Source organism: Sinocyclocheilus grahami, unplaced genomic scaffold (genome assembly GCF_001515645.1).
Source record: "Sinocyclocheilus grahami isolate Dianchi unplaced genomic scaffold, SAMN03320097.WGS_v1.1 scaffold291.1, whole genome shotgun sequence".
Lineage (NCBI taxonomy): Eukaryota > Metazoa > Chordata > Actinopteri > Cypriniformes > Cyprinidae > Sinocyclocheilus > Sinocyclocheilus grahami.
The window spans coordinates 991837-1018677 of NW_015505470.1; the positions used below are offsets into that span (position 1 = coordinate 991837).

The window sequence follows — 26841 nt, forward strand, 5'->3', positions numbered from 1 at the left end:
GGGCTAAGGCTAAGGCTAAGGAGAAATGACAAGGGCTAAGGCTAAGGCTAAGGCAAATGGCTAAGGCTAAGGCTAAGGCAAATGACTAGGGCTAAGGCTAAGGCTAAGGAGAAATGACAAGGGCTAAGGCTAAGGCTAAGGCTAAGGCTAAGGCTAAGGCTAAGGCTCCGTAAAGTAGCTATCTCTAGGGGAGTGATAAATGCTGAAACAATACTCGGCAGAGGGAAGGGATCAGAGTGAGTGTTAAATAGTGAGGGAGTGATATGAAACAGCTGGGTGCAATCAGTGTAAACAGGTGTGTGCAATTCGTGCTGAGTCCAATCAGTGCAATGCATGATGGGAAATGTAGTCCGGGGTGCTATGCAACAGTTTGTGTGGTGCGAGAGTCAATGAAAAGGAAAGTTCATGGACCGGATTCGTGACAATCAGGTCCTTTGTTATTCAGTTTGTAAATTACTGACTCGCTTGATGTTTGTGAAACAACTATATACTTGCATGCTAAAAGTAAAAAGCAAGCTGCAGAAGAATTATCAGCAGAAATGGTTAATATTACTAAGTGGTTGATGTCATGATGTCATCATACTAAAAAATGATGTCAACATCTTAATGTTAGTAAAACTGTATATATGTTTTTTTTTTTCAAAGTCTGTAAATAGAGATCCGGACCCACATGTTACAGTAGCAGGTAGAAGGTTATCAGTAGTACATAAGTATAAATATTTAGGTTTACAGTAATACTTGACTCGCAACTCGCATTCAAAATACAAGTTAAAAAAGTTGAGAATAGAATTAAATTTAATCTGAAAAATTTAAGACATATTAGGAATAATTTAACCACTGAAGCTTCAAAGTTATATATTAATGCTATGATTTTTTCACACACGAATTACTGTCTCACCAGTTGGACAGACAGGTGTGACTACTTTACAACCAATAGAAAGACTCTATAAGCAGGCTTTGAAAATATTGGATAAAAAGGGTTTTTATGGGAAAATATGATTCAATTTGCAGATATTTTACTTGTGTATAAAATTTTGCATGGTATGGTCCTACCTCCAATTAATGAATTTACACAACTACAATTATTTATCAAATACAGTTAATACATGTAATATTGTGTCCTTATTGCTATGTTTAATTTAATGTGTCCTTGCTAAAAAAAAAAAAAAGAAAAAAAAGAAATCCCTCACTGACCCGCAAACTTTTAAATGGTAGTGTAGATTTTAATCAAAGTGTATCATTTTCATAAATATCAGGTTAAGGCAAACTGAAAATGTTAAAATGTATACAGTTACAATTTATTAATTAATCCATTAATTACAAAACTGATTATGATTTCTGTTGTACAAAACGATGGCATTATTCTCTCATATGTTATCTTGTACATTTTTACTGTTTAATTAATTGTTTTTTTCAATGTTTCTCATGTTTTACAGTTAGAAATTTGTAGTATTGTAACAACTTGCCCCATACAGTATGACATGACCTGGACATGACATTTTTTATAATCAATAAATTAACAAATTAATAAAGTAACATTATTAATCATAACTGAATATTTAAAAAAAAAAATTAATGACTAATAACACAGCTTAAACTGTCCAGAAAAGATTTATCAGAGCATTATTCTGCAGATATGACTGTTTATCTTTCACACGGTTTCTCATTTTGACAGGAGCTGATAGTATCTATACCCTAAAGCTAGAAAACCAGCTACCAGCTAATGTGCATCCATACATACAAAGCCTCAGAGAATAAAGCCGAGAGGTTCTCTTGGGATGCTTGGTGCCACCTGGTATTTTAATGAAGTTGAGAGTGATTAAGTGTGTATGCACATGAATATGACCTCAGTATCTATTATAATACATATTCAGGCTCTGTTTAATCATTACTGCTAAGAAGATTCACAGCTAGCCAGGCCAATAACAAACAGGAAACGTACGAATGACATAAAAGGACAAAGCACCGATGGCATATTTTAATTCTAGAAAAAAAGGTCCATTTGTATTGAGCAGTCACTAAAAACATCCTGTATTAAAATGAAGACGCTTAGTGATCCTGTTGTGTTTGTTCCGCTCAGGCCACGTGTGGACGAGGGTGTGTGTAACTCTCCTCCTCCTTCACTGCAGCAGCTGAGCTTTGTTCCATTGTCAGTATAAAAGGATGAAAGTCTCATGTTACAATTTTCATATAAAATAACCCTTGGGCATAAAAAGGCTTGGTGTGTCGCCTCAATCCATGGTCCCTTTTTGTCGTTATGCTGCAGGTAATTTTCCGTCACAGGTGTGATATTCTCTTGTTCGACGGGCGGCTCAGATCTCTTTGAACCTGAAAGAAAAGAGCAGATGAAACCACTGCAAACACATGGTGCAAAATTAAACGCTTCCCTTTTAATCATCAGATTCTAGCAGTGTAAAAAAAAATACAAACAAGACCAAATAATTACCGCCCGCTCATTTGACAAAATGTCTAAAGTGGATAGTGGAGACCATTAGTGTAATGCATGCATTTCAATATGACAAAAAAATGGCTTAGCACAAATCAAGCTTTTTTTATGGTTAAATTCATAACCGGATTTTGTTCAAGCCAAAAACTGACTGATAATTACAAGGGTGTCAGAGACTTAATGATATTGCACTTGAAGTGCAAACATAATTTTCCACCTCGACACACAGATCTCAGCCAATCATTTGGGAACACAGTGAAAACTAACAAATCCCGAGGCGGGTCGCAGCCTCTTGGAGTAATTGTGATTGCCTTGCAACCACTAAAAATAGCCTCCACTGAATCATTTTAGAAGGCAGGAAGGCCCAATTAATTCAAGTACAGCGTCTCTTTGGTCATGACGCTCTACATTTTTGGCAGCCACTAATATCTATTACATGTAATGGCAATCAGCCCAATCAGCACCATTCAGGATATTTAAAAGCCACTAGCTAAAAATAGAAGGTCAGATATAAACCTTAATGAAGTCATCTGCCAATAACGTCACAATTTGAATTAGAAGTCTTTTGTAACATTACATTTACATTTAGTCATTTATTAGCAGACACTTTTATCCAAAACGACTTGCAATCAAAACCAACAAAATGTAACAATATGCAACAATATGTAAGTGCCGTGACAAGCCTTGGTTAGTCTAACACAGTACTATTATTTTTTTAAATAATAAATAAAAAGAAAACAAGTAGATCAAATAGCAAAAGAATAGAGAACACTAGTGTTAGAGGGTCAATTTTTTAAATAAAATAATACAAGTAGTTAGAATAAAAACTGAATAGAGAATGCAATTGTTAGAGGGTCTAGTTTTTTATTAAACAAAAAGAAAACAAGTAGATAGAATAGAGTGCTGTTGTTAGATTAACATTACAAAATGTCTTTATTGTCACTTAAATTCCTTAATTTACTGCATCCTGGCTGAATAAAAGTGTTCATTTATGTTTTCTTTTTCTTTACTTTCTTTTTTTTATTATTCCAAACTATTGAATGATAGTGGAACATTGTTTTCACAAACACATTAAGCATCAAAAGTGGTTTTCAACATTGATAATAATAGCAAATGTTTCTTGAGCGTCAAACCAGCATATTAGAATAATTTCTGAAAGATCATATGACACTGAAGACTGAAGTAATGATGCTGAAAATTCAGTTTTTGCCGCCACATGAATATTTTACATTCTAAAATCTATTCAAATAGAAAATGGTTATTTTAAATTGTAATAATATTTCACAATATTACTGTTTTTACTGTATTATGCATCAAATAAATACAGCATTGGTGAGCAATAAGAGTCATTTTTCAAATACATAAAAATAAATACATTTTTCATCATTCCAAACTTTTGACCGGTAGTGTATATAGTGTATTTATATGCATGTTTTCACAAGCTTCTTACATATTTCACCATAAACACATGTTTACCCTCTCAGCCTTGTAGTGTATCCACACCATCCTCTGACCTCCTTATACACGAGCCTGGACAACAGCTACACAAACAAGAAAAACACCAGCCAGAAAACACATTCATCGTGAGAACTGAAAATTACCTATTATTTATTGGATAATATTATAAATAACAATAGAATCAACAATAACAAAAATAATAATACACATCAGCTTTTAGTCTCACCAGACAGGCCAGCACATCAGCAGCAATGAGCATATAGAAAACATTATTCCATCCGGTGGGAGAGATCAGACCAGCCAACAGAGGCCCAACAGCAGCACCTAGAGCCCATTAAACACATTTCACAACATGTGACTGCCATCACAGGACAGTGGGACGTTTTCAAAACAAACACTGGTTTCTGAATGTTACATTTTTATTGACTGTCAATAACATTTGAAAAATGTTGCTCGATTTGCAAATGTAATATTCACTGCCGGATTATAACACAAAGTGCATTCAATGCTTGACTTTATTAAGTCAGTAACAAGCTCAAGAAGAAAAAAAAGCCACATTCTCTGCATACCTATTGATCCAGTGCCGTCAATAATGGCGGTCACAGTGGACAGTGCTCTGGAGTTCCCTCTCAGGCACTCATGGGTTCCCTAAAGGATAAAAAAAAACATTATGAAATGTACAGCACAAAGTGCTTGTTGCATTTCAAAATAGTTTATTGATCAGTTATTGACGGCAGGACTTGTAGGCTGGTCCCAACATATCTGTTTTGAACCTTTTTTTTAAGACTTTACAAATATCCATGTGAAGAGCACATGGAGGAAAGGTGCCCAGTGCTTACTAAGTCAGCTGATACAGCAGTGGTGATGAGGGCGTAGGGTCCATTCACGAGAGCACCACACCACAGCAACATGCCTGCAGGTCCGAAAAGGGCAGAGGAGGAGATACAGAAAATGTATTTTGTTTATCTGTTGTCAATATGGCACCTTATTTGATCATTTACAAGATCATCTGATCCCCTTATACTTGACATGTTTCAAAGGCAAACTTAAATTTTACATAAAAAACTGGTCCCACTTTATATTAGGTGGCCTTAACTACTATGTACTTACATCAAAAATAAGTACTATGTATTTATTGTGTTCATATTGTATTGCAAATCATTTTTGCTGCTATTGAGGTGGGATATGGGTAAGGTTAGGTTATGGGTAGGTTTAAGGTGTAAGGGATGGGTCAACAGTGTAATTATAAATGTAACTACAGAAATTAATTACAGTACACACAATAAGTGCCATTGTATCAAATTATTAATTTACATGCAAGTACAAAAGCCATGTACTCTATACTCACAAATGGTGGTTGGCAAGCCGTTCTGCCCGATCTTATTGTACAGGAACAGCTTGAGGAAGAAAAGCAAACATGAATAGGCAGCAGATCTCAAAGGAGAAACCCATGCGTTTACACAGGTTCACAGGTAAACTCGAGCTTGAGGGTTTTGGGTGCACACGATTACAGATGTCTGTAAAAACTCTGAGCAAACTTCAAGATTTACAGACAACACTTCAGAATCTGTAGCTGCTCTTTTTTTTATTTTTTTTGACCAGGCGAATGTACAGTGCCACTGGACATAAGCATTGCATATTAACACTGATATAAACTCCCAAGTGTAAATTTTATGGTCCATAAAGCTAGCAAATAAACATGTGTGTGTTCTAATAATGCTTTTACATACTCTTAATAGATTAAATCAATCTGCAACATCTTGTTGAAACAGATGTTTGCATTTTGCCCAAAGTCTGAGTAAAGAAATAAAGAAAAAAGAGAACAGTTCGACTAACCATTGGAGCAGCAATGATCAACATGGCACAGCAAGTAGTGGCTCTGCCTCCACTGTAGTCAGATATCAATCCAGCCAGGATGCCACCTAACACAGAAAAAACCCTTATAGTACCACCAATCTCAAGAATCACCCTTAGATATTTCTTATTCCTATAAATAATTTAAATACCACATACTTACCCACAATTCCTCCAACATCAAACAGCGTAGACAGGTCCCCAGCTTCTTTAGGATCAAAATGAGCTAATAGAGAGCAGATTCAGTGACTTTTTTTGACAGTTCATTTGTGCCTAAGAACTGAGTAAATATGAGAGAATCTGATGAAGGATTCTTACCAACATTAGCGATGTATAAAGGAAGCCAGTAGAGAAAGGTGTAGCTGACCAGCTTGGCAAAAAGCAAACACAAGGAGAACTCCACCACACCCTGCAGGATGAAAACAACACGATGAGCAAAAATGACAGGATGGTATTTATTCCTGTCCACCAGCTAGGGATTACTCGGGATCGGCAGATACTCAATATTCAATGACTCGGATTGAATCAGGAGCATAAAAAAAAGAAGACAATATCAGGACATACCTAGCAACAACTGAATGTAAATGATACTGTTCTCTATCAACTTGTACACTTGTGACCAAATTTGCAACATCATATTGCCTAATTTCTAACATTACTCATTAGGATGAATTGCTTATTTTGTAGCATTCCTCGTGTTAGCTACTTCGCATAAAAAAGCAACTGCTAAATAAATAAATGTAAATCCAAAAATTGTCTGACAAATGACCCAAACAGAGTATTATGTTTAAAGACCATTAGATAAGACTTAAAGGATTAGTTCACCCAAAAATGAAAATTCTGTCATTAATTACTCACCCTCGTATTGTTCCAAACCCGTAAGACCTTCGTTCATCTTCGGAACACAATTGAAGATATTTTTTGATGAAATATGAGGGCTCTCGGACCTTCCCATAGACAGCAAGGTAACTACCACGTTCAAGGTCCAGAAAAGTACCAAGATGATCGACAAAGTAGTCCGTGTGACATCAGTGGTTCATCTGTAAAGTTACGAATCTACGAGAATACTTTTTTGTGCAAAGAAAACAAAAATAATGACTTTATTCCACATTTTCATCTCTACTGCGTCATTTGCAGACACGCGTTCATGACAGTACCATGATGCGAGCGTGTGGCGGCGCCATTGCTGACCCAAATCCGGCGTGATGACGTCATTACACCGGATCTGGGTCAGCGCCGCCACAAGTGTTCTCGTAGCTTCGTAACTTTACAGTTGAACCACTGATGTCACACGGACTACTTTGTCGATTATCTTGGTACTTTTCTGGACCTTGAACGTGGTAGTTACCTTGCTGTCTATGGGAGGGACAGAGAGCCCTCAGATTTCATCAAAAATATCTCAAATTGTGTTCCGAAGATGAACGAAGGTCTTACGGGTTTCGAACAACACGAGGGTAAGTAATTAATGACAGAATTTTCATTTTTGGGTGAACTAACCCTTTAATCTTTTAAGAACAGATTTAATCTTAAACATTTTATTATTTTAAGAAAAAATTATATTTAGGTTGCGAAAGCAAAAGCATTATTTCTGATCCAAGCACACCAGACACTTCACAGGATTGGCTCCTCTCTCAGTCTCTTCAAAACAACACCTTACATTCGCTGACTAACAGCTGTGGGTGTAAAACTGAGAAGAACAGGTCACTCACAGGAATCCTGAGCGCTCCGCAGAAGCTGATGGCTTCGGTGTGATCCTCCACCGTCTCCACGGCTGTGGAGGTGTTAGTGCTGAAGATCTCCTCATTACTGGACGAGTTCCTCAGTAGAGGCTCCTGCTCCACACTCTCCTAAACACATTACAGACTGTTAGTGTTACATCAATGAAGATAAAAAGTGTTTGTTAAAGGAAGAACATTAAGTGACAGTATTTTAAGTACATACTATTACTTAAGGGTGGAATACACTACACAACATTTGCATATATTTTTGCCCCAATTTTCAGTCTGGAGGAGTCAGCCTGCAGATTTTGGGCAATCAGAGTTTCACAGAAAATCACAGTGTGGGCACAGAATCAGTTTTTTTAGCTTCAGTCAGAGCACAAAAACTGTTTTTACTGGTCACGTGTCTCCTATCACCATTTACATTACATTTAATCATTTAGCAGACCCTTTAGAGATGCTGTTTTGAGGGTCATTTTTTTAATGAATAAAAAGAAAACAAGTAGACAGAATAGAAACAGAATAGAGTGGCAGTGTCAACAATTTGCATATTTCTGTGTAAATTTGTCGTGTTTGACAAATTTACACAAACAGTTTGACAAACAGTTTGACAGTTTACGATCCTCACTCATTTAGTTTTTCCTATGTCAGCAAGTGTATGATGCCTAGAGTTTAAAATCTGTTCAGATTTGAAGTTATCCAGCTTTTAATCATTGAGACCAACACACAGATCAAAAGATTTCAACAGACAGCTTTATCATAGCTCTTCTCAAGCTTGTAAACTCGTGCAGATTGTTACATGTGAGTTCTCTGTTCACAATTACTTCTGCTTTCAATTCTCAGGTCATTTCTCAACCAGATTCACTACAGTGTTGTGAACTACAGGCGCACAGCAGCATGACAACGTTACATTCATTTGCTCAATTCTCTTGCTGCAAAAAAGAGGCCAAATGTATTGCAAATATTTAATTTTGCTTTCAGTTTGGCAAAAAATGTTATCGATTGTAACCAAATGGCAGTAAATGAGTGTTAACCAGCCTTTTCACATAATCAATTTGTAAATAATGCCAACTTCGGAAAATCACAGAAACAAAACACAAATGGGAGGGGAGCACTGCTGTTTAGCTGGTTATTCAAGTGAAATAATGGTATTGTAACATATGTAGGTCATAGAGTCAAAATATTTTACATAGTTTTTTAATTGTAAGTGAACTCACATGGTGTTGTGGTGGAGTACAGTTCACATCTTCAGGTTCTGTAAAAAAAAACAAAACAAAAAAAACACAACTTTGTGATGTAGGTAGCACTTTTTTTTTTCTTCCACAACATTAATCTTGAGTTTGTTGAACATATCTTTTATATCTGCAGATAGTTAGTAGTATCGTGTTTGTGTAGTCTTTATTTAATTTCTATCATAAAATAGTAACTATCAGAAGTGGTTACAATAAAAAAAATAAAAATATTAAAAAAAACACACGCCCATCTATAAGTTGAAGTAATGGAACATTTCTGTTCATGTAATTTAGTTGCACAATCTTTGTTTTTGTTTCCTTTCTGTTCCTGTCTTTGTAAACAGCCCGCAGGCATATAATAGCAAATTTCCCTCCAATCTAAAGTGTGACTTACTTTCAACCAGGAATAAAAAACAGATGACTCCAGCAACAGCGATGATGATACCAGGCACAATGAATGACAGGCCCCACGCGGACGACACATAGACCCCAGCAATGAGGGAGCCCAGAATGTTTCCTACTGAGGTGTGAGAATTCCAGACGCCCATGATGAATCCACGCCTGCATCAGAGAGCAATTTTGGAATTTTTAATAATTTAATAATAATCATTTATGCACTTAGCAGACGCTTTTATCCAAAGCGACTTACAGTGCATTCAGGCTATACATTTTTTTTTACCAGTAAGTGTGTTCCCTGGGAATTGAACCCACAACCTTTTGCACTGCTAACACAATGCTCTACCACTGAGCCACAGGAACAGTGGTAGCGCATTGGTAACAAAGAATTTTAAAATTACATTTTGGAAGATTGAAGTCAACATGAAATCAGCTTATTAATACATATATTAATACCATTTAAAAGTCTGTGTATTTTTTTTTAATATATTTTTCTAAGTCTTTTATACTCACCAAGGTTGCATTCATGTGAGCAGAGATACAGTAAAAACAGTAATATCGTAAACTATTCTTAAAATTAAAAATAACTGTTCTATTTTAATATATCTTAAAGTGTAATTTACTCCTGTGAAGACAAATCTGACTTTCCTGCAGGTATTACTCCAGTCTTCAGTGTCACATGTGTCTTCAGAAGTCATGATGAAACATTTTTTCTTACAATTATTGACCTCAACAACAGTTGTGCTGCTTTATATAATTTTGGAAACTGTCATTTGAATTTTAAGAGATTTTTGGATGATTATGAAGTTTAATAGCATTGTTTGAAATAGACATCTTTTGTAACATCATACATTACTGTTTTGTCATTTCTGATCAATTACTGATCCCAAACATTTGAACGATAGTGTACATCTTAATGTGCACAATTCATCAATGAAGTTGTTTAAAATCAAGTTTGCCTTAGAAACAACTGCCTTCCTTTGACATCACTTAGGCCATGCAGGCTATTGGATAACATTAATAAACTGTTTATAAATAGTGATTTATGAATCGTTTTGTTAACTACAGTTCACATCTGGCTTAGTTCCAAAATTAAATAGCATGTTTTCATCCAAACAATTCCTGATGGATAAAAAAAATCAAGAATTGCCACGATTTTTCTTGTGAAATATCCCTTTTCATTCTGAAATTTGTCATATTGCTGTAGTAAAATGTATTACAATTGTGGTTTCATTTAAAATAACAGTTCACAGTAGAAAAGTATTAACAGTTTGGGAGTGTGGAGGCAAGAGAGATAATTTAGATCTGCACTTAGTTGTTTTTGTGAAAAAAAGTGCAGATACAATTCTGCACTGTCAACAGCACACAAACTGAGAAGCAGCAAATAACACAACAGTCACCTACTTTCCCTTCCCAAACCAGTTCCCAACACACGCTACCACTGCCGGCCAGCCTGTAGTCTGTACCAGCCCATTTAAGGCCTGTAAAAGAAAAAACCATAGGAATCAGCAAGTCTGAAGAGCACATGGGTTTGACATGTTCAAGAAGCAAACGCCTGATTCGGTCATGTGTTATGCATGTGACTCATATACTAGCATTACTAAAGATTTACTATGAAGTAACTCTGGGGCTGTAAGACTGGAATACAATGGGCTAAGAAAAGATGAAGTACACGTCAACCACGCACTGATAAGGTTTTTATTTGATACTATTCACACATACTTTTGATTTAATTTTGAAAAACTCCCTTGTGACAAGAAATGTGTCATTGGAAAAGAATCACTTCTGTTTTTTTGGTTTCATATTGTAAAATTCTGCTGCTCGCTCTGGTACTTTAAATGATTTTTTTGATAGCCTGATACACCTTTGGAGATACATTGGCTTAAAGGGGTCATATGATGCTATTTTAAAGATCATTATTTTGTGTATTTGGTGTAACAGAATATGTTGACATGCTTTAAAGTTCAAAAAACACATTATTTTTCAAATACTGTACATTATTGTAGGTCCTCTATGCCCCGCCTCTCTCAAACATGTCATTTTCAACAAAGCCCCCTCCTTTGACAAGCGCAGTCTGCTCTGATTGGCCAGCTGACCCAGTGCATTGTGATTGGCCGAACACCACAAGCACGCGAAGGAAATGTAACACCCCTTACCATAATCGCGAGCGTCAGCTTTCAAAGTAAATATCAAGACAGTATTTAAATTTAGAAAGGAGAACTAGCTTACCTGAACTAAGCAGTAATACCACAAAGAGTGGATTTGCCAGTAAAAGCCCAGGCCAAACAGAGCAGTGAAAATGCCACTGAGAATCATCCCTGAGCTCAGGTAGTAACGCAAGGGCAATCGCTCTCCAAATATCCCACTGTCAAAAATATTTCAAAACCAGCTGTTATACCTCAAGCTAAACACACTAACCAAGAATTTCTAACCAAGAAAATCCAATATCATACCTAAAGAACATGCCGATAGCATATGCAACAAGAAAGCAGTTGTCCAAGACTCCAAACAGGTTCCGGTAATTGTTCTGGTCTGAATTTAAACAAAGAAATACATTGATGGATTAATATAAACTAGTAAACAGTAAGTTTTTTTTTCTATCAGCAAGGGCACAATAGGGCCTTTCACACCACTTTAAAGGGTTGCATTCGCACCGAGAGTGTGTACTAACAAGTGACGTAACAGTCGACAGCGTCATCATTTTTGCGCGGCGTTCAACAACAGAAACAAAGAAGAACAACATTAACAACAGGAGGATGGAGGACACTGCGGGTAGTTCCACAATTAGTTCTGAAGAAATGTTTCTTGAGCACCAAATCAGTATATTAGAATGATTTTTGAAGTATCATAAGAGACACTAAAGACTGGCTGCTGAAAATTCAGCTTTGCCATCACAGGAATAAATAACATTTTAAAATATATTACAATAGAAAATATTTTAAATTGCATTAATGTGTCACCATTTAAGTTTTTACTGTATTTTTTGCTCAATTAAATATAAGCATAAGAGACTTTGAAAAAAAAAAAAATAATCTCACTGACCCCAAACTTTTGAACGGCAGTTTATGGAGAGATTAAGTGTAGGACAGATATGATATAAGCAAGAACACAAACTATTTTAAGCAAAGAATCAAACTCACCAAAAGGAGCCCAATCACACCAGGTGTCATTGTCAGTGATGTTGCGGTCTGCTGGATGAATAACATTAGAGCAGTTTCTGTGCAGCTGACTCTGTCACAACATAAAATTATTATTTAATGCATTTTACTCTTAATTTATTACATGTAAACACAACCATGTGATTTATCAGTATAACAAAATCCTGTTTGTTGCATGTCTTCTTTCCAGGTTAGGCCTATCATGCAGCTAGTTAATGTTTAGCTGCCAGGTCTCTGACTTTTTATTACCTTGACAATACTGATAGGCTTTCGAGAGAGGTGGTAGGTGGTGTAGAAGACAAACGTAAGGAGGAGGATGAAGAAACGGTACCTAATCAAAAGGAATAAGTTCTTGAAATAAAAGATTTACAAGTCAAAAAGCATCAACAGTGGTTAAAGTGAAATCTGGAGGTGTCTGTAGTATTAAATAAAACAGCCAGGCAGTGAAAGAAATGAAACCACACTACGTGACTTACAGGAAAGCAGCCTCACACACACTGAATGATCTATCTATACGTTTTTATACATTTCCTGTGGGGGAAGCACGCTTAACACAGTGTACATCAGTTCTGAGGGCCATGCATGCTGCAAAACACTAACCTCGAACATTTAGGTCACAGTACTGCACTTTAACTTAAGTACTTATTTTCCATTCATCATGTTTAAATTGTGATTTAAGATTCTTAATAAATGAAGTTGTGCATATACAAACTGTGGTTCAAGAGTAGTAAATTAGTCAAATTTGTCTGTATTCTACAAGGTGAAATGTATATTAGCACAACTAAAAACCTCATATTTTATAGATTAATGAGGAACTCTTAAGCAGCGCTAAAACTCAACAGCGTAATCGAAAATCAATAATCAAGTCTGTTACAATAAAATCCCACATGATGGGACACACATTTAACATCACAGAGCATTATCTGTATGTCTGTTGTGTTTATATGGGCCTGTTACTCACCAGCTGTCTCTAGAGAAAGAAGTAATGAGTTTGATTCCCGGGGCCAGAGATCTCATTTTTACAGTTAAAGTTGTTTGTCTCGTTGCAAAAAAAAAAATATATATATATATATATATACAAAAAGTTATACTAAAATGATCATCTACGTTATAAATTATGTATACAAAAATCCCATATAAGACTTCTAAAATCCACAATTTTAAGATTAAAAACAAGAACTACAATACACAACGAAACTAGCTGACTAAGTTAATCGTTTAGTGTCTCAGATCAGTTTGCGCTCATTTCCTACGACCTAAAACTACGAGCCCATAAAATCATGTTCGTTGAAAGCCGGCGATCCTAAACCAGATGAAAAAGTTGCATTTAAAGTATCGGAGACGTGTTGTCGTTTCCCAATTCCAGAGGTGGAAAAACCGTAAAGCGCTCTGAATTCCCAAAGATTTCCATGCTTGCCTTGGCCGGTGTCCGTGTGCGTTTCAACCTGGGTGCTATTAATACCAGTTTGTCTGGTCTTAAAAATCACATGAGTATTAGCTAGGCCTAATTGATCTTTAGTTCGTGCAGTGCTGGTGTAGCGTCTCCATTTTCCATACAGGGCTCAGCGCACACACACACTCAGGCTTGTTTTTATGGTTTATGGGGACTCTCCATAGGCGTAATGGTTTTTATACTGTACAAACCGTATTTTCTATTGCCCTACACCAACCCTACCCCTAAACCTACCCCTCACAGGAAACTTTCCGCATTTTTAGATTTTCAAAAAAACTCATTCTGAATTATTTATAAGCCTTTTGAATTAGGGGGATGCTGAAAATGTCCTCATAAATCACCTTCTCGTTGTAATACCTATGTCATACCCATGTTATTATACAAATTTGTGTCCTCATAAACATGCGCGCGCGCACACACACACACACACACACACACACACACACACACACACACACACACTGGATCTGACGGCGTAAACGTGATACATCGTGACGTCACTCCAGGGCTCAAATTAACCCTTCATTCCTCGGCTTTTCTATTATACTTTAAGATAAATTGGTTAAAGCAGTACTTAACAAACCCTGATTAATTTTGGAATATTCTTACCAATCTTGTTTTCTCTAGGGTTCTACAATGGCATTGTAATTACAATATCATAAAATGCCTCTTAAATGATCACATTTTCATAAAGAAGAGCTTTTGCCCGTGGCTCCTAATTTATGAACAATTTTAGTCCTCACGGCTATTTCATTTGTAATAATGGTGATATTCTTTATAAAAAAATAAATCTTTGTTTTTCCCAGATTGAGTCATTAATAATGTTATTCTGGTTTCTCATTTAATAAATTCTGATGGTTACATACTGTACATTCCTATTAAGATTTTTTTGAAGATGTATTAGCCTACCTGTCACTGGATTTTCGCCATTATAATAAACGCTATTCCCTGTGGAGCCATAAATCTTCTTAAAGACTTAGTTAGATGCCAATTTTCTTTGTCAACAACTCATCTTTTTCATACAACGATTGGGGATATATATACAGTGGGTACGGAAAGTATTCAGACCCCCTTAAATTTTTCACTCTTTGTTATATTGCAGCCATTTGCTAAAATCATTTAAGTTAATTTTTTTTCCTCATTAATGTACACACAGCACCCCATATTGACAGAAAAACACAGAATTGTTGACATTTTTGCAGATTTATTAAAAAAGAAAAACTGAAATATCACATGGTCCTAAGTATTCAGACCCTTTGCTGTGACACTCATATATTTACCTCAGGTGCTGTCCATTTCTTCTGATCATCCTTGATGGTTCTACACCTTCATTTGAGTCCAGCTGTGTTTGATTATACTGATTGGACTTGATTAGGAAAGCCACACACCTGTCTATATAAGACATTACAGCTCACAGTGCATGTCAGAGAAAATGAGAATCATGAGGTCAAAGGAACTGCCTGAAGAGCTCAGAGACAGAATTGTGGCAAAGCACAGATCTGGCCAAGGTTACAAAAAAAATTCTGCTGCACTTAAGGTTCCCAAGAGCACAGTGGCCTCCATAATCCATAAATGGAAGACGTTTGGGACAGAACCAAAATTCTAATAGAATCTTATCTGATTCTGATTTGGGTCCTGGTGTGCTACCAATACCTTTCTTTCAGTATTGAATAACTACACAGGTAACACAGTTATTAACATTCTAGTAACTACCATTAACTATTAGCACTCATTTGATTGTAGTAGTTCACTATTAGCTTATATATATATATATATATATATATATATATATATCTACCTCTTCCTGTCGGAACAGATTAATTAACTAACTAATTAACTCTATTAATTAACTATTCCAGGCTGAGATCCATACATTGTGTCCTCCTGGAATGGCCAGTTTGATAACATTCCATGGAAGAAAAGTGTGACTTTGTCATCTAAATATTTAATAGGGTAAATGATGTTTCTTATAAATTACTTAATCTTTTTTTTACCTGTTAATATCTATTTAAAAATGTTTCCATATATTGACTTTTTTTTTGTTCTTCTGAAGACGAATCTTCTCATCTCATCTCTTTTGGGAATGCAGATATAGACTACAATTTTATTTTGGAAGGATTTCTGTATCTTTGTACGTGCTTTTTCTTCACAGAGTTTCTCTTTGTTATACAAAGACGTTTTATTTGGTTATCAGGTTCAGGTTCAGGTTCACTTTATTTGTAGACTAGGTTTGCAGTGTTATGAGTTCTCACATCTTTCACATTTTACAGACACCACAAACATTAACCAACATATATGATAAAAGTGCTTTAAGGTTCCCAGCATCACTAAAAAAACCACCTAGACTAAAAACAATAAATTACCAAAAAATGTATAAATAAATAATAATGTTCCTAAGACCTATCCTTATTCAACTAAGTGATAGCTGCTGGCACAAAGTTGTTTTTATACCGCTTAGTTCTACAATACGGAAATACAAATCTGCGTCTAGATGGCAGAAGTTTAAATTCATTGTTCAAAGGATGAGAGTCATCATTTAGAATTGAGTTAGTCATCCGCTGTAACTGTCTGGTATACAGGGATGCACTAAACTGTGACTCCCCAATCAGCTTACAAGACCATCTAACAATTTAACTCAGTGAATTCTTGTTCTTTACAGACAAGTTTCCAAACCAAGACACCAGAGAAAATGTTAAGAGTGATTCAATAAAAGCACGATAAAATAACATCATCATGGTCCTGTCAATGTGAAAATGGGCCAGTTTCCTTAAACAAAACAGACGCTGGTGCCCCTTTTTACACACTGCTTCACAATTTGCTTCAAAGTTCAACTTAGAGTCAATGATAGTCCCAAGGTATTTGTAAGATTGCACAGATTCTATTTTCTGACTTTTAATAGATGTAACTTCATGTGGGTGGGCTTGTTTCCTAAAATCAGTAATCATATCTTCTGTCTTAGATAAGTTTAATTGGAGGTAGGACTCCTCACACCACTTTACAGTCATCAATAATCAGGCCATGGCTGGTCTCATTGCCCTGAAGCTCACCAACAATAACAGTGTCATCTGCATACTTAAAAAAAGTCCTGTTTTCCCACTTACTCTGACACATATTTGTGTAGAGAATAAATAATAGTGGTAAAAGCACACATCCTTCTGGGGAGCCCATAGAGGAACAAACTTGGTCAGAAAGGGTTCCATTCACCCTTACTCTCTGTGTCCTATTAGTTAAGAAATCAAGAATCCAGCCCACAGTATTGTTACTCAATGTAAACTGTTCTAAAAGCCTATAGAACATGGGGTTGGATTGTGTTAAAAGCAGATGAAAAATCAACGAATAAAAGTCTAGCATGAGACCCATTACCCTCCAAGTGTTTATCAAGTAAGTTTAACAAGGTAACTGTAGCGTCCTCTTCTCCTCTATGTGGCCTATAAGCAAATTGCATAGGGTCAAGTGTATGTTCAGTTTTCCTTAGAATTTCTTCCCTTACCAGTTTTTCAAGGGTTTTAATTAAAATTGATGTAAGAGCAACTGGTCTAAAATCATTAAGGGTATTGGGACTACTGGACTTGGGAATCGGGACTACCACAGCATCTTTCCACACCTTAGGTACAAATGCTGTACCTGTAGACTTATTAAAAATATAGGTAAAAACAGGACTCAACACTTTCACACAGGTTTTAAGCAAACGTCCACAGATATTATCAGGCCCACAGCTCTTGCTTACCCGTATTGAAAGGAAAGCCTTTTCAACATCATTTTGATCTATATCAAAGTGCTGAATATTGGAGAAGTCGTGGCCTAATGGTTAGAGAGTCTATGTGGCCTATAAGCAAGTCTCGTACCGGCAGGGATTGTAGGGGGGGGGAGTGAATGTACAGCGCTCTCTCCCACCTTCAATACCACGACTGAGGTGCCCTTGAGCAAGGCACCGAACCCCCAACTGCTCCCCGGGCGCCGTAGCAAAAATGGCTGCCCACTGCTCCGGGTGTGTGTTCACGGTGTGTGTGTGTTCACTGCTGTGTGTGTGCACTTTGGACGGGATAAATGCAGAGCACTAATTCCGAGTATGGGTCACCATACTTGGCCAGATGTCACGTCACTTTCACTTTTTTATCCTTAAGTTTATCACTCAGTTCCTGAGTTTCATTACTAAAATCAGAAATATCAAAACGATTATAAAAACAATTAAGCGCATTGGCAAAATCAGCATCTGAATTAAGCACTTCCAGTGTAACCTGGCTGCTATTCTGTATATTCTGAAGGCCCGTTATAGACTAGCCCAGGCTGAGCCAAGGTTATTTGTGGCCATTTTATTCTCCAATTCAGATTTGTAAGTCTGTTTTGTTATCATAACTTTAATAAAGTTAAGGACTGATATTTTTTGATAAACTCATTTTTCTAGCAATTTTTTTTACACAAATGTAAATTTCAGGGTGCTAAGCCCTGCTTTTTTTGTTTTCTGTAAGGAACCTAAATCCTACCTAGACACTCTTCTTACATCCAGCAACTCTAAAGCTCTTAAAACTGTCTCACTGTGTCATTTTTGTTTTTTCATGATTTTGTACCCTGCAATTTTATTTTCAATTCATAATAATAATAATAATAATAATAATAATACCTGACCTAAACTATTTACTTTAGTTTAGAACTATCCGTTTTATAAAAAAAATAACCTTAACACACCTTTAGTACAGTGTTTATGCCTTTATGTTCTATACTATATATATTACACAAATCCTTTCAATTCATGAGCATCTGCTTGCACTGACAATATACTTTTTTTAATATAGTTATATATAATAAGCCCAAGATTTTGCCTATCAAATCTAACATCCTTGACCTAACAACCTTGACTAGAAATAAGGATGTTGCTTTCTGGAATGGAAATAAATACTTCTTATTTCCACAGACAAAGACAGAAATAAATGTGACTGTCATTCATTTACTGACTTCTCAACCTGAAGCATATGATGAGGGACTATATGTGGATAATGGCTGAATAACTGTACAGTACAAAGGTCACATACACATTTACGTGCATTTAGGTTAAGAAAACCAAGTTGTGACACAATAAACAATCACAGCAGTTGATTTTCCCAGTTCAGTAAGATTTATTAAAACAGTAAAAATGCTGTAAAAAATGACATAGAGGTATGTCAGATATTTTAAAAACATCTATGAGAACAATAAAAACATATCACACCATGAAATCATTACATTAATACAACATAACACTCCAGGCTGCCCAGTCTTAAAACATGTTCAATAACGACTCTAAAGATGGAATACAATCACTTCCTTTGAAAATGGACATCCATAGAGGACGCCTTCCAGGTGGACGAATAATGTCCAACGCCTCCTTCCTTCAGATCACAACTTAGCAAGACAGACTGCAGAGCCTGAGCATACGCTGCAGAAAACAATCATAAATCACCAATAAATAAACTCTAAAGTTGAATAAATGTCGGTGTCAAAAAAGTTGAGCAATGTGGGCACGATTACCCTTGTGAAGAAGTGTGCTTAATTGTACTGAATGTGTACTTGTAATCTTAAAAGTATATATTAAAAAACTGTACTTGCAGATAAAATATTAATAAAATAAAAGGCCACTTAAAAGTACTTAAAGAACACTTTCATGCTTATGTTTCTTAACTCACTTACCATTAAAAGGTGCACTTGTAATAATGCAAAAGTTATTAACAGTTATTTTAAAAATACATTTTAAATCATATATTTTTAATTTGATGTGCTAAGATGCTAAAGCACATGTAAAATACTTGATTAACTGTAGTGTTTTATTCAGTATTACATTTAAAGTTAATATATTTGAAATACATTACAAATAACAAATATAAATTCAATATGTAACATACAAGTTTCAAAAGAAAGTACATGAAATTGTATTTTAGTTTAGCTTGTCAGTTCATTTAGCAGTAAACTTTAACCATATTTTAAAGATACACAATATAATGTTTTCATTGAATTGTATGATTGTAAAACATTAGATTCACTTTCACTTGAATATATTGTTTTGAAATATATTTCTTCCTAATAAGTACTCTTTTTAAAAGTATGAAATCCTTTTCTCAGAAGGGTATTTAAAATGTTTTATAAAATAAGGCTGTTGTTGTGATGAACTAAATCCATGATTAAACTTCAGACTGTCTGGTAAAAATATGTACCGTTATACTCCGTCATGGAAAGTGGAAAAACAAAAGATGTCAGTTGTGACAGGTCCCACATGCACTGTCTGTCAAGTCATGGTACTGTGAGTAAGAACATTTATGATATAAAAACAGGCACGATGTGACAAGTTTCCCAGCAACACAATCACAACCAATCAGAACATTTCTGAAGTTCAGTTATGAGGAGCAGGATTAAGGACCAATGATATTTCTCTGTGGGAGGGGCTATGCCACAGAAATAGGAACCAAGCACCTAACAAAATGTTGTGTCACTTGGACAAAAACTCAGAATTACACAATACACAGTGTAACAAGACAAAGAAAAGCAGAATACTCTATAAATATAATAAAAACTAAGGACACCGAGTGAGTAGTTTACCTTTTGGATTCTTGTAGAAGATGCAGTTGTTGGCGCAGGTATCCGGATGACTGTCCCAGAACGAGTCTCCACAGCAGCACAGAGGAGGCAGTTCTGTTTTATCCTTCTCCAGCTTCTCTTTCATTAGAGCCTGCATGGCCTCAATGTACCTGTCACGCAATCATCACATACCACAACAGCTCTTTACATACGATTAGAGCACAATTCTAATCTACTGAACAGAAAACAATAGAAGTTATGGTGCATTTATCTTTTGTTTATGGTTATATTTTGGGGTCAGTAAGATGTTTAAGATGTTTTTTTTAATTATAAATTAATACCTTTAGTCAGCAAGGATGCATTAATTTGATCAAAAGTGACAATAAAGGCATTTACAATGTTACAAAATATTTTTATTTTAAATGAATGCTGTTCTTTTGAACTTTCTATTCATTAAAGAATCCTGAAAAAAATGCACCATGGTTTCTTCAAAAATACTAAGCAGCACAACTGTTTTTAATATGGATAATAATAAAACATGTTTTTAAGCACCAATTTAGCATATTAGAATAATTTCTGAAGGATCATGTGACACTAAAGACTAGAGTTAGCCTATGACTGCTAAAAATTCAGCTTTGCTATCGTGTTAGGCACGACGCGAAGCGGAGTTGGGGGAGGGGGTCGTCATGTGACACACAGCCACAACAGCACTTATGTTTTATTTATTCTTTCCTTTTTATTCGAAACATCCCCAAACGCATTAACTATATCATGAAATATCTTGATTCTCACCTTTATAGATTATGTTGATCTATGACGGTCAAAGTAACCTAATAATGTAATCTATTAACTATGCATACAAACCTGTCTGTTTACTTAAAGCTGCAGTTCGTAAATTTTGCCTCTTTGTCGCCATCTCTGTTTGAAAACCTGGAATTGCAGCTGTGTGCGGAATTATCTAGCTTGCGTGGGTTGTGAGTCGGCGCAGCTCCAGCGCGGATGAATCTAATGTTCTGAAGAGTATGTGTGGCAGTCAGTCACCGCACCGGTGTGGATATTTACTGTACTTCGCAATCACAGATTCTAGCCTATGTCTTGGAATATGACCCAAATAAGAATTTTCACCGTATATTGCCATCTGAACAAGTAAGTAACAAGTCTGCCACGTTTGTTTTGACCAACTGAGGAAAAAAGCATTACTATAAATCTCGCTACCGATGGTGATTTAATCTAAAGATCGGTTAGCTCATATCACATCAAACCTTTCAAATTATTATTATTGTTATACTTTATTCTCAAATGATTAATGTTAACAACATCAGCATCGATCTATTAATACGCAAATTAGCCCCGCCTCCACTCAGTCACACACCAGCCAGCCATGAGCCAGCGCCTCCTGATCCACTGAACTGTAGTAAACGTGATACAATGGCAATGGTAAGTGGACATATTGGTTTAATTAAGCCATACGTGCGGATGTCAATGCGGGAGAGGTGCGTCTGACTCTGGGCTACTTTTACATTGCTGGTTATTATTCAAGTTAGCCGTTCTAAATACAAATAAATAAGCGCTAACAGCACGACATCGTGAAAATAGGGGGAAATATTAACAGTTGGCGAAACATCTACAGAAAAAATATAACTTTTACCGGATTAACCTGGCTGCCTTCTCACTAGACCCTCTGCTTTGCAGCACAGTTAATGATATGCTAAGGATAGGATACCTTGACGCGATTGGTTATTGAATTTTGTGACACAGCAAAACAAAGGCTGTTTCAAACCGCGTTTCTGTGACTGCCTTTGGGAAACTACAGTTTTAAGGAGAAAATACTCAGCAATGGTGTTGATAAATGGATTGGCACATGGTTTGTCTAAAAGCATATTAAAAACAACACAAAGACAAATAAACAACATAAAAAACGTGATTTTCACCACAGGGGGACTTTAATTATTCTGGCTGCTGTGAGAAAAGGCTATAAACGATCCGCCACCTGCAGAATCCTCACATGCGATAGCCTACTAGCCAGGACGCCTTCTTTATGTTTACAGACGTGACGTAATGACGCAGTGCCATGCTCGAATTTCCCGCGAAAACCTACCCATACCACTCAAATTAGAAAACATTATTATAAGCTAACCGTTGTGAATCAGGTTAAAGTAAGGCGATAGTTTTGAACACTGGCTGGTTATGTACTTGCTCAATTATTGATTTCGGATCATTTTTTACAAAAAAAGTTATGGACTTCAGCTTTAATTAACAGATATGAGTGTCATGCCATAACATATTTTTAATACGACCGAGTTTATATTTAATGTGAATTTAACATTGCAAGTTAGTCTACTAATCATAACACTTTCATTGTACAGAAAGAGAGCAAAGGACATTTACATTATCAAAGAACATTTTCACTGACAGTCTAGTTCAAGCACTCTCAAAAACTCCCATTAAAATCACTGAAGCTGTTTACACTATGAAATTAATATCTTACAGATTCGTACAAACATTTGCACTTTGTTGTTTCTGATGAGAGAATTCGCCAGAAAGAGGTATTCAGTGAGCCAGCGAGTGAAGAAAACACCGGCATTTTAGCGAGGACTCATCTGAACACCTCTGATTGGTCATTGCATTCATAAGCTCAACAGCATCGTGTGTGATTGGTTAATGCAGTGCTGTAAAAACGCGTCTGTATCTGGCTCATTGCCAGCCAGCGAATGCAGATTTGAATTTAGCAGCTGATGATATGACGTATTGAATGTTCTAATCACACCGGTGTGATTGAATTAAATATAGAAAATATTAATCGGCTATTTTTTGTCTTTTAGAAGCTGCATTCAAAATCCACTTGGCTCAAAAATCTGAGGGGGCACGTGCCCCTCACTTTGAATGGGCATGACGCCTCTGCTTCCACCAAACAATGCACAAACGTAAACAAAGGTGTATGTTTGTAGAGTAATTTACAACAGCTGCGAACGCGGCTCAGCCAATCAGAATCAAGGACCAGAGCTATCCGTTTTATAAATTCCATTTTAAAACATATTCAAATAGAAAACAGTTAAACTGCAAGATTTTAATCTAATAATATTTTACAATATAACTGTTTTTACTATATTCGTGATCAAATAAATGAAGCCTCAGTGAGTATAATAGATTTTTTTTTTCAACCTTCCCACCCCAAACTTTTAATGTATTTATGATTATAATGAACATACTCATAGCAAGATAACTTGTGCAGTATGTACCGTTTGCTTTCTTTGTTCCTCTTTGTTTTCTCTCGTCTCTGTACCTTCTCTGCTGCCTCCTCCTCCTCAAGCCTCAATCGCTCCAAAATCAAATACTCCCTCTCAGCCATGTCTTTTCTTTCTTCCTCCTGCTGTCGCTGCCTCTCCATCTCCTTCTCCTCTGCTTTCCTGAGTTGTTCTTTTTCATTCTTAATCCTACACACAGAAAAAAGTTCTCAGAGTTTATAAAAGAAAGTGTAAAGCGCAACATGAAGTCTTTTGTGTTCTTGTACAACTTAATAAAAGAAAAATGATGTGTGGTTACTTGCTTCAACAGTACAAAAAATGCACTTAGGCTTAATGACAGACTACTAAAATAAACTAAAACAAAACAACTTTTTTGTAAATATATATATTTTTTTTATACATTTAAAAAGAATGTTTAATGTTTACGTTAAATTAATTTTAGATAATATGTGCACATACATATAAATTAAGTTTAAAATATTTTATTTTTAACTATGTCTTTTTTATATTGGTCGTTGTGTCGAAGACCTAGCAATCATTCTAACAGTCTTATTTTTAGTCCCGTATTATCCTTATTTTACAGTAACTAGTCAGTCATGTAAACTATTTACTGTAGCCTGAATACAAGAGAGACACCAAAGAGAAGTGAGCAACCATTATGCGTAAAGAAATGAAAATAGACATGCTTTTTAGTAGAAGTGAGATAAGCAATGTAAATGTGATGCTGTTGTAGAGAAGATGCTTGTAAACATGTAGTGAGATTTGACCTTGCAGTTCTATTCAGATGTTTCCTGTGCCTTTGGTGCTCCTTCACTTGCTCTCGCTCAATGTCCATGAAGTGGCGTCGATACATGAGGAACTGAGACTGTCTCTGAAACAATACAGTTAGCGCTTTGCAGAAAACAAGATTCCACCTAAATCAAGACTAAACACTAAATACACTACCAGAAATTATATTTGTATTCATTAGTGATCCATTAAATGTAAAAGTCACTGAAAACATTTATTCAATATTCAATATAATTTATTCAATTAATATATTTATTCAATAGACATATTTTTTTTCAAGTAAATGCGGTTCTTTTGAACTTTCTATTCATCAGATAATACTGAAATCACCATTTGCGCAAAAATTTTGAGCAGCACAACTGTGCTTACAAGAAATGTTTCAAATCAGCATATTAGAATGAATTTGTATGAATCATGTGGCAGTGATTTTCAAATATATTAAAGGGGTCATATGATGCTATTTTAAAGATCATTATTTTGTGTATTTGGTGTAACAGAATATGTTGACATGCTTTAATGTTCAAAAAACACATAATTTTTCAAATACGGTACATTATTGTAGGTCCTCTATGCCCCGCCTCTCTCAAACACGTCGCTTTCAACAAAGCCCCCTCCTTTGACAAGCGCAGTCTGCTCTGATTGGCCAGCTGACCCAGTGCATTGTGACAGACATGGCTGCATCAACACGACTGCTGTTCCTGAAACCACACCTTCTTTCTTTGCGTGCACATTTGGGCGGCATTATGCTAATATTTCCACATAGTGATGTAGACATGTGGGGGCGTGTTAGAACGAGCCGTTTTAGGTAGGCGTGGTTGAATCTTAACTTTTAAAAAGAATATCTCTTTCTTTGGATTTGAGACTTTAGTCTTTGCAACTTTACAGATCTTCTTTATGCACCAAGAGCTTGTAACACTCCAAAGAGAAAGGAAAACTTGAAATCGCATCATATGTCCCCTTTAAAATAGACAACCGTTATTTATTTACATTTAGTCATTTAGCAGATGTTTTTATCCAAAGCGACTTACAAATGAGGACAATGGAAGCAATCAAAATCAACAAGAGAGCAATGATATGCAAGTGCTAACGCAGTACTACGTAGCAAGTTTTTTTCCCCAATTATATAGTAAATAAAAAGAAAACATAGAATAGAAAAAGAATAGAGCAAGTTGGTGTTAGAGGCCTATTTTGCTTTTATTTATTTTACAATTAACAAAAAGAAAACAAATAGATAGAATACAAAAAGATTAGAAAAGCTAGTGCTAGTTTTTTTTAAAGAAAACAAGCAGTTCGTAAATGAATAGATTGCAAGTCTAAAAGGGACAAGGTTTTTTTTAAAGAATAGAATTAGGATAATTTATTTGCTTTTATTTGATTGCTTTTATTTTAATAATTATTTAAATAATTTATATTTTAAATTATAATTTATTTATTAGAAAATGTCTTTTTATTTTTTATTTGCCACAATTAGAAACATTGACATTGATCTCCCTAATAAACAGGATTATAAAGCATAATTCCCCACCTGCCTCTTCAGCTCCTCCTGATTCTCATGAGGCCAAAGCACTTGGGATGCTCTGTAGTCAGTTGTGAAGGAAACAGTGGGATCTGGCTCATACACCTGCAGAGACACCAATATGTATGCAAGACATAATAAAAGGCATTGTATTATATAATAATATTATATTATGTTAAAAATGTTATAAGGGTCATTTGGTGAAAGACACCTTGAACAGCACTGATTCAGAAAGTACATCATTATTCTGAAGCGCCCACTTAAAACAGGTAGAGAATGTCTAAGCTATATGTAAAACCACCAACCAGCGTGTGATGTTTAGGGACAGGTGAATTTAAAAATAAATGATATTACAATTATAATTAAGTAAGCAACAAACTGGTAGCTCATTAAAATAATGGCACAGTAGTAGTATTAGGAGTTTTGGATACCAAGGACCCTCCCAATATGACAATCCCCTTGTGAGGGACCCCATCCCTAAAATATAAAATCAGCTATATATTATCATGTATTTAAATCCATTTGTACTGTGTGAAAAGAATATTATGTGTGATGTGATAAACACGAGAAAAATCATTTCTAGTGCTGCTAATAGAATACATTAATCACAATTATAGTTAGAAGCAGAATGAAATAGTAATATTATCAAATTTAGAAAACATGAATGTAGAATAAAGTTAAATGTATTTAATTAAATGTTAAAATGTGACAGCCTTAAAATACATTTTACATTTTATAAATCTTTTATCCTCTCTTACATTTTTTGCAGTTCCCCTAGTATCTCATGCAAGTTAAAAACAAACAAACAAACCATCAAAAATAAAAACAATAGACCTGGGGTTTTCAAACAGCTGTCCAGGGACCACCAGGGGGCCGCAAGGTTGTTGTGTGATAGGAAGGTTTAGAGAAAAAAAATCTCATAATACATATTTAAAAAAATTAAATAAAAACAATATATATATATATATATATATATATATATATATATATATATATATATATATATATATATATATATTTTAGTGTCTCT

General features: G+C 35.4%; 2 protein-coding genes across 3 annotated transcripts in view; both read right to left on the bottom strand.

The window, feature by feature from the left end:
- Positions 1–1217: 1217 nt before the first annotated feature.
- LOC107600775 (sugar phosphate exchanger 2) lies at positions 1218–13819 on the bottom strand. 2 transcript variants are annotated; one of them, XM_016292741.1, is made up of 18 exons: positions 13224–13819; positions 12512–12593; positions 12245–12335; positions 11558–11636; positions 11334–11469; positions 10509–10585; positions 9103–9269; positions 8694–8731; positions 7468–7605; positions 6077–6167; positions 5922–5984; positions 5741–5826; positions 5253–5301; positions 4744–4817; positions 4474–4552; positions 4131–4228; positions 3923–3987; positions 1218–2328 (listed from the first exon to the last, which is right to left on the bottom strand). In XM_016292741.1, the coding sequence occupies exons 1-18, from the start codon at positions 13277–13279 to the stop codon at positions 2313–2315; spliced, it is 1485 nt and encodes a 494-aa protein (XP_016148227.1). In that variant the 5' UTR covers positions 13280–13819; the 3' UTR covers positions 1218–2312. The 2 variants fall into 2 exon arrangements, with proteins under 2 accessions (XP_016148227.1, XP_016148228.1); XM_016292742.1 differs by having other exon boundaries at positions 3897–3987.
- A 5060-nt stretch (positions 13820–18879) lies between these two features.
- The window catches only part of LOC107600788 (coiled-coil domain-containing protein 15), a 10124-nt gene continuing 2162 nt past the window's right edge, over positions 18880–26841 (bottom strand). The window contains exons 3-7 of the mRNA XM_016292755.1: positions 25821–25916; positions 24274–24377; positions 23501–23695; positions 20283–20431; positions 18880–19128 (exon numbers count right to left, since the gene is read on the bottom strand). Of these exons, the coding sequence (XP_016148241.1) occupies positions 19010–19128; positions 20283–20431; positions 23501–23695; positions 24274–24377; positions 25821–25916 (663 nt within the window). The 3' untranslated portion in view covers positions 18880–19009. The remainder of the gene's footprint in view (positions 19129–20282; positions 20432–23500; positions 23696–24273; positions 24378–25820; positions 25917–26841) is intronic.